The 13,351-nt window shown below is 44.5% G+C and overlaps 1 protein-coding gene across 1 annotated transcript in view; it reads left to right on the top strand.

Moving 5' to 3' along the window:
* Positions 1-13,351, top strand: part of ARHGAP32 (Rho GTPase activating protein 32) — a 179,357-nt gene that overhangs the window by 148,955 nt on the left and 17,051 nt on the right. The window contains exon 12 of the mRNA XM_065652158.1: positions 5,785-5,934. Within this exon, the coding sequence (XP_065508230.1) occupies positions 5,785-5,934 (150 nt within the window). The remainder of the gene's footprint in view (positions 1-5,784; positions 5,935-13,351) is intronic.

The following is a 13,351-nucleotide window of genomic DNA, read 5'->3' as shown; positions in this document are numbered from 1 at the left end:
TGTTGTATAATCGGGGAATGAAAACGCGCCAAGTGAGTCGCCGAGTCTCTGATGCCAGATGTTCCTATGCCAACCCAAATAAGCCGGTCCTCCAGCTTGAGCCAGAGGCCGAGCTTGGCAAGCACAAGGAAGAGCTGCAGTTTACTTGGGATTATTGCTTACAGGCACCAAGGATGGCTCCAGAAGCCAGGGCAGATGCAAGAGTAAGTGCAGCTTCCTTAGTCCTACACTTCGTAAATAAGAACAGCAACATCACTTACCAGTTTTAATGACGTGCTTCGCTTTACGTGTGTATGGTGCTTGTGATAGCTGGAAGCATGTGCTTATTCTTGGCTGGTTCTTGTCATCATAGTTTTTGTTTGGTTTTTTTTTTAATCTAATGACACTGAAATTAATCACCTTTAACATATTTCATGACTTCTTATAACACAGAGGCCAACCTTAAGGGATGTCAGCCTGGCACAAGATAAATGCTGCAGCATCAAAAAGCACACATTTTTATTTTATTTTTCTTTATAGAGCAAACCAGTAAGTACACATTAATGAAGGTTATTGGAGATAGAAGGCTATTTTTAAACTCTCACATCCATGGAATTTCAAAATCTCTTCCTGAAAATCTTTATGACCAACGAGTGTGGAAATCAGTGCCATTTTTGATGTGGTGTTGGTTGGTCCTTCTTCAAAACCAGCATCCTGTTGAAGGACTAAAGGACGGTGCTTGGTGGTGCGTGGTTCCAGATTCTGGTTGAGGTTTTAGGGCTGTATAAATTAGCTTCCAAAATAGAATGTGCTGTGGCAGGAGGAAAGGAATAAAATGTCTTGTTGCTAAGGAACATGACAGAGAATGGGGAGATGTGACTCAGTTCTTGGCTTTGTAGAATTTCTCTCCAGTAAGATGGGGGGTCCACAGGGCCTGTCCAAACATGACGGGATGGATATTAAAATTATTTACAGAGGAGAGGCCAAGATAACTGATGCTGAGTGGGGAAGCAGTTGAACTCGGTCCACTCAGGCAGTTAAATGTATTCCCGAGTGTTCGCAGAATCAGCAGCATAGGAAACATGTGGCAAAACCAAACCCAGTTTCTCACCTCCCGATTCCTGGTGCTGCTCTTTCTGCAGAAGAGACTGTGGATGCTCTTTCTCTCCCCGCAGCAAAGTTTAATTTTAGAGGAGAATGGATCTTGAGGGGCTAATAGCCTGGAAAAATTTTAGCTCGACTTGCTGTAAATCTCTCTTCAGAGAGGATGGATTTTGCTTTTGTTTCGTAATACCTAGCTGTGCTTTTTTTACGGCATGCCCACACCTTTTTCCATCTTTAATTCTGTGGCTGGATATTGCAGGTTTTTTTATATATTTTAAACTATGCGGCCACACGTGTTCTTGCTGTTGACCTTCGCCGCAGGCTCTCGCAGCGGGGTTCTGTAGCCTGGAAAATCGCTGTTACGAAGAAGAGAAACAAAACTCCAGCCATGTGCTGGGAACACGGCTCAGCGTCCACCCTCTGAGATTTTCCCTTAGAGTCCAAGTTTCCTCACCCCATATCAGAAAACATCCTGCTGACAATAATCCTGCAAAGGGGAATTTGTCTGAGCGTGAGTTCAAACCTCAAATATTAGAGATAGCAACAGGAGATAAAGCAGGTGTGCTGTATTTGTTTAGCGCCGGTTTGTTTTCCCTTGGCAAAGTCTAATAAGCTTGCGGTGGGTTTGTGAGGATGTTCTGTAAGAAGTTGCCATTATCCCCTTCAAAATCCACTGCTGGGTCACCTGGACATCCGCCGAGCAAGCGCTTACCTGCTTTGCGCACGTAAATGTGCAGGATTTGAAACCTGTTAATGTTTGGTTTTCTGCTGTTTGTTTGCCCTGGTCTTTGAAAAGAGGCAGAGTAAGCTGGGAGATGGTGTGAACGATGGGAGATGCTGTCCAGGGCTGCAGGGTTGACCATGTTGTATTTTGTTCGCAGAGCATTTGCATTGTGGGGTTTTTCTTACTGAAAAGGGAAAGAAAACGCATGCACAAAATGATTTAGGGGACACATTTATTAGAAGGCATCTCCTGTAGTCACCACGATTCAAAGCCAGTCTGCGACATGAGGGTGAACAAGTCCTGCTTTTAATGAAGTAATTCTTATTTAATAGTTTTAATCAGTGTCAGGGGAATTTGGGGCCTTGGTTATACTACAAAAGCAAAAGTATGGCAACACCGGCATGGTTTGATCGATAAATGTTCCTCGAGGAGGTACAGTGCATGGCAGTTTCCCAAAACCACAATAAACCCTGGCACAAGTGTTCAAGTTTTCCTTTTTCTTCCCTCCCTTCCCACCGTACAAAGGCTTTGGCCGCTGTAGTTCTGTCAGTTAAGGGTGTGATCGTTTTTCTCGCTCCTAGCTGACACATTTGTGCCAGCAAAACCTCACCAGGAGTCCAACCTCAGGGATTTTTTGTTTGGGTTTTGATTTTATTTTTTTTTTCCTAGCCATTATTGCTATGTTAGATGAAGAATTTGTCGTTGCTTTTTCAGGCCAGGATATTAATCCAAAGCTGCCTTTCTGAGGAAAATGAGTCCCTGCTTCTCTTAGGAAAGCCTCCATTTCTTGGTAAACAATTTGTTTGATAGTGGTGGGACAACAAAGGCAGAAAAGGGCTAATCTGTTTATTCGCACCTCCTTAGTTCGCAACAATTTTAGATTTATTTCTAGTCTAAACCCTGTGCCCTGATTCCATAATTTCTTTGTATTCACTAATTCTGGGTTTTTCAAGCTCAGCAAACGGGTGTAGGAGCAGGAGAGCATCACGTGCTATTGCTCGTGGGACAGCAGAGCTTTGGGACCAGGGTTTCGGAGCAGAAAACATTATTCTGCGGGATTCTTGGTAGCAACCTTGGCATTGGTGAGGCCGGTGCTGCTTCATCTAAACCAAAAAGCCTCAGAAATTAAGTTTCTCATGGGGCGCATTGCTGGTTTGGGGGTCAAATGATGCCGGAAGACTTGGAAGCAGGATGGAAAACATATCACTTTTTTATTGCTGTTGGTGGAAAGACAGCGCATGGTCCAGCCTCCTGAGCTGGTGAGGACAACTTAGCCTTATCGGACACCCACTTGCTTTTTTGTTCTTTTCTCTAACCTGTCAGCAAAGAGACGACTGCTTAGATTTTCTCACCGTTCTCTTTGCTTCCCCATCAGTGAATCATTCTTGCGTAGGTATAAAACTCTGAGGTCGGTTTAGGCTGAGAAACTCTTCGTACAGAGTAGGCAGCGATTCGGAGAAGAGCCGTGCGGGAAACCATGTTTAACCGAGGAACCGTGCAAATGTTTCACCGGCCGCCAATAAGTGAATTTCTGGTTCTTTAACTGGCTTTGCCCTGATGGTGTCTGGGACTGGTGCTCTGGTTCACTATGGGAGGGTTTGTAGGAGTGGACTTAACGATGCAGAAAACAAGACAATTATTTTAACCTGTACTGAGTGGCTTTAAAGGCAGAGCAGATTTATTGTGTTTTTTAAAACTCAGGATTCCTTTCTGGTTATTCATAAAAACAAGTATCAATACCAAGCAGAGTACATCATGCAAGTATATCTGTTGCACCTTTTACTGGTTTTGATACCTGAGGTGGCACCCAGAAGTCACTCGCTGACCTGGTCACCAGCACGAGTAGAGTTTCTGCAATAATGGAATCAGGTGCATTTTTCTCCATTTTAAGTCCATTATGTGATGGACTCATTTTTCATTAAGTCAAGCAAGATACATCATAAAGGACTGTATACAGAGTCTGTGAAATGATTCAAATGTATACACATGTATTGGTAATTGCTTTATTTGTCCATTTATTTGACTGTTGTAGAAGCATCTGTCTCAGGTTTAGCATGGGAGCCCGAGGGTGCAAACCCTTTGAAATTCCACACGAGTCGGAATGAGACTCTGTCTCCATTTATTCTCAAGCAGGACTGATAGGAGATGATAAATGAGCTGTTACTTCACTGTGATGATGGATACAACCAAAATCTCCCCTAACTTTGTTTGGCATGTCAGCACAATCTGTTCATTTATTGTGTGTAATTAAAAAACTCCCAGCAAACTGAAAACAGTCCTTTAATTAAAGCCCCCATAGCTGCACTTTGTCATGCCTGATGCTCCTGCCTTTTGTTAAATGATTTGGGTTTGATTGTTAAGAATGGGTTTTGTTGGAGATTTGAGGATTTCAGGTATTTGGATGTACCTGGCTGCCGTCACGGTGCTGAAAGGGACGAATACAGAAAAATATGCTGAAGTCATTGGCATCAGGTTAATTGTAAATGGAGGGACTGCATTAATACCTGGTAAAATACCCAGCTGTTTAAAGAGATTAAAACATTGTGAACAGCATAACCTTGGGACAAGGTTTTTCAAGTTGTCTGGTTGAAGAATCCCCCGTCTGCCAGTATGAAGCGTTACAGCACAAATCTCGCTTTTGCCGAGTCCCAACTTCCAAAGCCGCTCGCAGAATTTCAGGTTGGACGTGTTACAGTGACACTGAAGAGATGCACCTTTGTCACTGGGGATCTTCGTAGCTTTCCATTTTGTTCGAAATAGCGTTGCTGTGCTGAAATTTGATGACAGTATTTAGGATTTTAATGCAGGTGAAATATAAGGTTGTCTTTGCAGGATGCGAGGCGGGAGCAGGGCAGCGATTGCCGGTGTTGCCTTGCGGGGCTGCAGGAGCTTTTACGACTTCCTGGAGCTGTAAAGGCTTCGCAGCCTTTTATACCCACCGATTTGTTCTTTTCCAGAGAGTTCAACTGCTTTTAAATCACGTCCACAATGGCACTTTTGTTGGGGAGGCCTCTCGCTTTCAGAGGGGCCTCAGGAAGAGACGTTGACTTGCAAGGGCTTTGTTCTGCGTCCCATTCAAAGCTGAGCTCAGCCTTTCCTCCCCGTTTGAATTTATTTGTGTCACCCACTTCTGCCCTGGATGGTTTTAGCAGAGTGACCGATTTCACCAGTATAAATAACACAGAGCCCATGCGGCATTGGAAATGGAGCAGGTTTGCAGGGATGGCTCCTGAGCCATGTTCTCATCCCTTCGTGGACTTGTATTTATTCTGCAGGGGATAAACTGCATCTCTTCAAATCCCCTGCTGTAGTTTTCTATTAAATAAACCAAAGACTCGAGTCTAAACAAAGACTTGAGAAGGCTCGGGGAGCTAATAACGCCCTGGGACGGGCTGTACCTGCACAGATAGAGACAGGTTCGTGGAAATTGCTGGTGTGCCGGGAGGGCAGTCGCAGCACTTAGAGCTAAACGTGCCCTACGTTCAGATATTATTAGTCATCTGTTTGTTCTGGAGGCGCCTACGACTCTTAGAACGAGAGCCAGGAACAAAGCATTTATGCTGTGCATTATATACCGTGTTTGTCGACATACACGCGATCACTGGTTTTGTCGGTTCAGCCTTGTTGGTTTTGCCAGAGATGAGAACTGGAGCGCTCAGGTGCTGCCCACCATCCATATGTCGTGACAGAGCTTTAGAACACTCCCACCTGAAGCTGCTTTGCAGAGCAATGTGTCTTTGTGTTAAATTCTTCTTTTACAGCTGTCTCCTGTTGTTTCGGCACTAGCCAAGGATTAGAACAAAAGCCAAGTCTCTGTTTAGTATTGGACAAACAAAATCTGTTTCTGTAGTAATGGATATTGACGTTACTACAGTTCGTATGTGCTCTGTAGAATATGTTATTCTTGGCCTTGCCCGACTGAGTCAAATCTAAAATGAAGTGTTTGGTTTTTTGTTTTTTTTCGTTTTGTTGTGCAGTGTCAAAAAAACACGGTAAGCTCATCACCTTCCTTCGTACATTCATGAAGTCGCGCCCCACAAAACAGAAACTGAAACAGCGGGGAATCCTGAAGGAAAGGGTGTTCGGCTGTGACCTGGGAGAGCATCTTCTCAACTCTGGACATGACGGTAAGAAACGATCCATTCCTGAGTTCTGCCTCGCTTGGGAATCTTTATTTCGGGGTGATCATCTCTAACAAGGGGCTAGTTGGTTACCAGCAGAGAAACGTGTGATAAAAATTGATGGCTGAGAGATAAATTGAGGCTGATGCTAATAAGGAGCATCACGGTTCGATGTGGGAGCACCGAAGGTGCTGAAGATGGACCTACTGCAGATGAGTCCTCAACATCTTGAAGTCTTCGAAACACGTGGGGTAGCAAAGGGGTTTCTCTGTTAAATTTGTTTCCAGTGGTACTTCAGACTCCTCGTTCCTCTGAGCGCCTTTTGGAAAAGGGCTGGTAAAGGCTGAGGAGCTGGTTTTGCACTTTTTCCACCTGATTCAGCTGGTAACAGCAACATGCACTCCCTTGTCTGACATAAAGGGGTTTACTACCAGTCGGTGAATAATACGAGCTTGTTCTTATGGAATCAGGAGTGTGGCAGGGCTCGTTGGGGTGTTAACTGGAACCAGTGGAGATCTTTAATGCTGGGGCTTGAAAAGCATGCGTGAGCCAGAAACCGGATGGTTTGGGGACAGAAATGGACAGTAACCCATATAAAAACTGCATCATGAGCAGATTATTTACACCACTGAGTAGCTGTAGAGCTGGTTGGATCTTCGTGCTGTGGGAGCAGCCTTGGAGGGCAGGAGACATGCCAGCAGAGCGAGCTCGTTAACGGGAAGGAGAGAATTCTCCTTTATCCCCAGCCGTTCGGGGATAGTTAGGTTTAGTTAGGCACAGGTCAGCAACCATTCCAGCTTTTCCCTGCCCTCTGCACTGACTTCTTCCCCTGGCTTTAAGGGGCACACATTTTATTTAGCAATAAAAGACCCGTCCTGAGCTGAACTAAACTGTTCTAACTCCACCAAGGGCTCCTGTTTGACGGTCTGGAGGAGCTCACGTCTTTTTCTCCCATCCCGTGCCCCGAGTGTCTGTGACCGAGCTGTGCTAATGAGGTCTCTTCACCTGAGAACTTACCAGTTGCTTTTCACCCTCGCGTTAATAACTCTTTCCCAACTCCCTGGAGCAAAGCAGATCCAATTTGAATGTTGCTAACAGGGACATGTCTCCGTTTCACGCAGCAGGGTTGGTTTTTTTTCGCTGTGATTCAGCTCTGATCTGTATTCCAAGTGACGTAATGCCCGGGATGGGTTTTGCAGAGACGGTTCTGGGTTCCTGTGGATCAAGCTCCGTGCATGCACAGCATTTTAAATTCCCTCATTCTGGAGCATTAATGTTGCTCAGTCTTGGAGCCAACTGCAGTGTTGATGTGCTGAAAGGGGACTGAGATACCACAGGAGACCCTAAATTGAATTAAATTGAGCAAAGATGCAGTTCTGCGCCTTCACCTCATAACCAGAACATAAACAAGTATTTTTATAGGAGCACAGAGTACTTTTTCAGAAGTCTGTGCATGGTAACACTTTGGCATTACACCCCTAACACATCCCAGTTGAGAAGAATGAAAGGCAGGCTAATACGTTAATAGATTTGTGTAAGTTAATTATAGTTTTGATGTGTTGCTGTCCAATACCCAAAAATATTTAGCAGCACTGGAGGAGAAAATGGCACTGTCCACAGTGTTTAAAATGAGTGGCAAGGCATTCACGTGCACCTCAAAAATGCAATATTGAACCAAACTGGACTTATGGTAAGAATTTGATTTATTATCAGCTTTGGGAAGCTGACAGTGCTTAAATTCTCAAGAACTCGCTGTGAAATAACACAAGCAGTCCTGATTTTGCAGTCATGAGCATCTGAAACTTTGCATTTTAGAAAGGAAATGGTGAGAGAGGAGCAGACCGAGAGAATAAAGGGATAAGGAGGGACAAAACCTGAAAGATGTGTAACATTTTTGCGCTAACCACTCTTGAGGCAGCTGGCTCGGATTGCTTAGGCAGGAGAAGAGCGTTTGCTGCGGTGTGTCCGTGTTCTCAAGAGGGAATTTCCAAAGGCAGAGGAGATGTTTTACCTACTGCAGCGTGTCGTCTTTCTGTGGGCTCAGCAAGTAATCGCTCCCCTTCTGCCTCCGTTGTGTTGTCAAAAGGAAAATAAATTGGCGTGAGATGTACAGGAGGAAAGCGATACAGAAATGTGACCTGTTTACTGTTACGGAGCAGGAGCCCAGGCAAAACCATCCTGCAGAGCTTTACACGCGCTTTACGTTCAGCGTGGGCCGAGTTGTGAGGTAGCAAAGCATTTGTTTTTTCTGAGTTTTTGAGACTAGTCTTGTGCTGAGTCCTCTCTCTTCTGAAAGGTTCTGCTCAGGCTGGCGTGACAGAACTTGCAGCCACCGAACTTCAGGGTATGATACGTGTGTTTATGGAATTTCTCCGTAGGGGAGGGTGACTGGGTGGGATGGGCTGAGTGGAGCAAGCAGGCTGGTGTTGCTACTGCCTTGTCATTTGGGGCGAAGCTGCACTTTGTCATTTTTTTAATTGATGTGTACGTATCCGAGAGGTAACACTATCAGCAGGTATAGGGAGGGAGGTCAGGATTTTAACAAATATTTACCAAACCAGAAATAGGGATGAGTCCTGCACCTTAAAATCTTCCTGTGTGCCTGGTGATTCGTGGCGGGGATTGCAGGGATTATTGGGCTGGCGGCTGGAGACGGCCAGGGTTTGGGGTTTGCTTGTGTCTTTCTTAATTCAGTTTGTAGCGTCCTGTCACTTTGAGTTCTCCAAACGGTGATGGGGCCCTTCTGTGGTTGGAGTTCCAGCTCCCTTCCCAAGGGTCCTTGCAGACAAGACATCACTGAGGGGAAGGAAACACCATTGTCTGGTTCCTTAGGTGAGGATCTGAGTCACGGGCAGATCACAGGATTATTTTTTCAACATCATCTGTGCTCCAAGCTGCTTTGGAAAATAGGAATGGGATTTTTGACTTCTCTGTTGGGTCTAAATCTCACAAAGGTTGTAGTGATGCTCCCTTCAGGTGTGTTGGTTGGCACAACATTTCTCCAGTCAGCTCTAGACGCCCAGTGGAACCTGCCTTAAGAGCCCCGTTTCCATTTAATTTTAGTGTGTTTTTCATTTGTTGGCTGTGTCCGGGTTTGGAAAGCTTCCCCTGCCCCTGAAGCGTCGTTTGGAAGCAGCCCAAGCATAGAGGGGAGTAGCTGCTGCTGCTTCGCCCTGAGAGATGTTCCCAGTTGGTTTGGTGCTGTTGGCGCCTGCCCCGTTAGTTTGTTTTATGGAGCTGGGAGATGCAGCAAATTCAGCCTCGTGAAGAGACCTCCTTCCCTTTGTAGGTAGAGAGGCTCTTTTCCCCTTAATTCTTTTCTTTCAAAGGAAACCAAATAGAACTTAAAATTAGCTTGGCCCCAATTAGAAAGACTTGTGCTTGCAGAAGATGTGTTTGTTTGGTGTGGGAGCAGGTTGAACACGGCATTTACATTGAAATGCTGCTGGGAATAATGTGCTGGACTTGCTCGGACTGCAGAGGCTGGGGTATAAAATACTGGTGGTTCTTTTTCTGTCTTACCTGGTAAAGATGATCATTTTTCTCTTGGCGACTGGCGTGGGGCACAGACTGACCCCGCCGTACCCTAAAACGGTGTTTCAGGTGTTCATTGCTGAGCTTATCCACACAATCCAGCCAGCTCTGTTAACAGAGGCTAAAAGAAATGGTATTTTTTTGTACCTCTGTATGCATTCGTTGCATTGATATATCATCAGCTTCCAGAATTGGAAAGGATGGATTTAGAAATAGTACTAGTTTTTTAATTGACAAGTTTCCCATAGTGACGGATCTGTACCTCATTTTTTAATTATTATAAACTACCATCTCTGCTTCTTATCATCTTTTATCAGGAGGCTGCCAATGTATTCAAGCGAGTCAGCCTCAGACATGCCAAAACCAGTTACCTTTCAGTATTTCACAATTTATAGTAATTTTTTTAATCGAAATCCATCTCCAAAGGACTTGGGCAATGAGTGACCTACGCTGGAGTCAAAGTTCCAGGCACCGAGCTGGGATCCAGGTCCTCGTGAGCGCAAACCCACGCGCCTTTCATGGCCTCAGGGAACTGATTTGATATCTCCCCTTCCATCTCCACGCCTGTAAAATCAAACTCAGAGTCCGTACCCGCCCCCAGGGTGGGTTTCTAGTACTTGTGAAGTACTTGGAGGATTAAAAGCGTGATACAAACATTATTTATTCAAGTATTAACACAGGTTGGCGTGTTAGATCCAGAGTAGCCTTGTGGATGTCTGCAGGAAATAAGTAAACTTAGTGGTATGTATCCCCTCTCTCTCTATATATACATAGATATGTATTTTGTTCCTTGCTGGGTTTGCATAATTTCACAAATCTAAATGTGTCAGCTGTTTTGGAAACCAAACTGAGTTCCCTGGTGCACTTCTGCAAATTGTGAAAAACCTGTGTGTTTTAGGTGCCTAAATATTTCTCCTGATCTGTTAGTATCTGCCTGTGCACGCACAAACGGCGTAACGTGAAAGCTGGATCCAACAGCCTGGACAGAAATGCGATAGTTGACCCAAATTGCAGATGAGCAGAGAATATTCCACGTCCTGCAGATGCTTTCTCTGCTACACAAGCTCAAGTTGATGCTTTTAAAGGCCAATAGTTTGGAGCTATTTTGGGCAAATTTCCAAACATAACAGGCACTGTTATTGCTTCACCATCTGCCCTCTGAATTGCTGGAACTCCAGATTATTGGGGACAGGGTCAGCGTGACAAAGAGGGACATGGGGTCCCCGTGGAGAATTACTTGTTTGGGGGAAGTACTTGCAGAAAGGGAATACAAGCGTTTGCAGTTAAGAAAAGAGACAATTTCTGTCTCCCCTTTTGTTTTTTTCCCGGCCTGCAGCTGTGAGAAGCGAAATTCTTTATGCCTGAGTGACCCGGAGGACAGCAGGGAGTTGAAAATTAATTTGCATTTTGAAACGCTACAGCTGTAGGGGAACAAACAGGAGGAAAAAATGTTGTGGTCCGTGCAAGAATTGCTTGTGCTCTCATCCCTCCACTCGTAACCAGGTGGATACTTGTTCCCCTCCTAACTTAGTAAGTGCAATTGGTCTAAACACGAGGACACTGACAAATATGAATGTATTAGTAGCATCTTTATTCTGTTTGTGGATTTTTTGTATTAAAAAAGCGAGCCCCCAGTCTCTGATACAGGTGCAGTAAGGACCCACGTGCAGACCTCAGGTGCACAGATGTCCTGGCACAGACATACCCGCAACATGGAGAACGTCACCGATCTCAAACGTGGTTATCTGCCTCCCTAGCCTGATGCAACACAGCGGGATTTACGTTCCTCAGGCTCGAACTTTACACTTGGTTTTTACACAGTTCCTGGATAAGCTGCCATAAAAAAGAAGTCCGGTTTTAAGAAGCAGAGTCCGGTGCCAGAGGCCGATTCCACAAATGGGCGCTGGTGGGATCTGCTCTTGGCTCTGACTCATCGTTTATGGCCCCCGGTTCCATTATTGCACTTTCCCAAGTGCAAAAGTCACACTTTAAATAAAAACCTTGCGTGTTACCAGGAAATAGTGCAGCTTGTGGTAGCTGGCTCAGACTTAACTCAGCAACAGCAGAAAGAATTTTAATGTGGGGACTTCTTGGGGCTCAAGAAGATAACATCTTGGAGGAAATTTGGTCTTTAGTTGGTCTTCCCTCTTACTCCTGGTGATTCAAATGTGAGGACACAGATTTAGGAGTGAGACAAAGTCCTTAGAAGACAATGTTTTAAGGTTAGAGGGGGTTTTTTTGTGGATGGACAAATGAGGAGTTTAAAATAAGGTTCCTAGAAAAAGTTACAGTCCTAATTATCACAGCTTTTTTACTGTTGTTTTAGAAAACACTTGGACAATCCTTTGTAAAATTGAGCTAAAAATAGGAAGAGGGATTGGGGTAGAAGCAACTGTATTTCTTTGGGCAAGGATATTCATCATTGGGTTTTTACATATTAACCACACATATGGCAAGGGAGATATTTGTCTAATTTCCCACTTTTTGTGTGGCACTGGGTGTTCTTGGGGTGCATGTCCCCATCCTTCCCCCCCTTTGCAAAGGCAGCCCGGACCATTGAGCTTCACCTCAACTTCATCTTTCTGCTGATTGTTTAAATTTACATTCTTGTGGCTCAAAACACAGCCCCTAACTTTCTTATATTCCTTTGCTTGGTTTTTATTTCATATGCTTCCTAAGTACCATTACCTATACTTGCAAGTCGTGGTTATTAACTTTATTTAAGTGGTTCAGAGCGGCACTCAGGACAGTTTATTTCATTTTCCTTGTTCCCGCTGGGCTGCGGGTTTAGTTTTCCGCGTTTGTTTGCTCTGAATTCAGCTGAGCAGCCGCATTTCAGCTGCAATGGCCCATTAACCAGCCAAGGGTCCGGCTTGTGCACCAGTTCACCTTAGTGCCGCAATACTGGGAGAAATGACGCTGCTTGGGGGCAGCTTGATGGGAGACCTCTGAGCAAATAATTCTGATTCCAGTAACATACTAAGAAAATAAAATTTTTTTAAAAGGCAAACCTCCCCAAACCCAGGGAAGGAATATTACAGACGATTAAAAAGGAAAAAATAAAACCAAGATGATAGGAAAGGAAATGTGCCTGACTTCACGGTGAATCAAAACATTCTTCAGAATGAAAATCGTAAAACTTCTCCTTCCTCTTAATGGCAAAGAATTAACCAGTTGATGAGCGCTAAGAGATGCAATAAACCTTTCAAACCAGCTTAGAGATGCTCAGGAATGACTTGAAAAATTTCCTTTAGCTGCTATGGGGATAAAATATTCTAGGGCCTCATTTGTTGATGCGTCCACATTTCCAGCATTTAGCGCTTGGTTTCCTGGAACTACCTGTTATTTGAGAGAGCAAAGGGAGGGAGGAATGAGGGAGGGTGATTGATTTTTGGAACAGGAGACGTGTGTGGTGCTGAGATTCTCACAAAAAGGTTTGTGTTCAAATGTAGCACCTGCTCATGGTCCTGCCATTTCATTCTGGTGGTAGTAGATACGTGTGTATATGCATATATCTAGATGTATATTTAGGGCTTGGGATTCAAAGGGGAGAGGGAGGTTAAACATGCATGTAATTATCAGGTGTGATCTTTGTTAAAAAGTCAGAAAACTCAAGTCACCATTCCAGCAAAGGGCCTTCAAGGATGATTATAGCCCTACTTGAATTTCAGTCACTTCTCCAACCATGCAGAATTCCCCCAAAATATCTGTGGTGCTGGCATATGATATATTTAGCTTAAAGAACAGATCGTCCTGGTAACCAGATTAGGAAATGCGTAGAACAAGCCTGCTAGAATTTTTTCATTGTATATTAATTCTTCTTACTGCCCAGGACCTTCCATGGCAAACAAGGACTTTAGGAAGCGTATTGTTGGTGCTCCATCCCTCA

Source organism: Caloenas nicobarica, chromosome 26 (assembly GCF_036013445.1).
Source record: "Caloenas nicobarica isolate bCalNic1 chromosome 26, bCalNic1.hap1, whole genome shotgun sequence".
NCBI lineage: Eukaryota > Metazoa > Chordata > Aves > Columbiformes > Columbidae > Caloenas > Caloenas nicobarica.
This window is presented reverse-complemented; position numbering and strand designations above follow the sequence as displayed.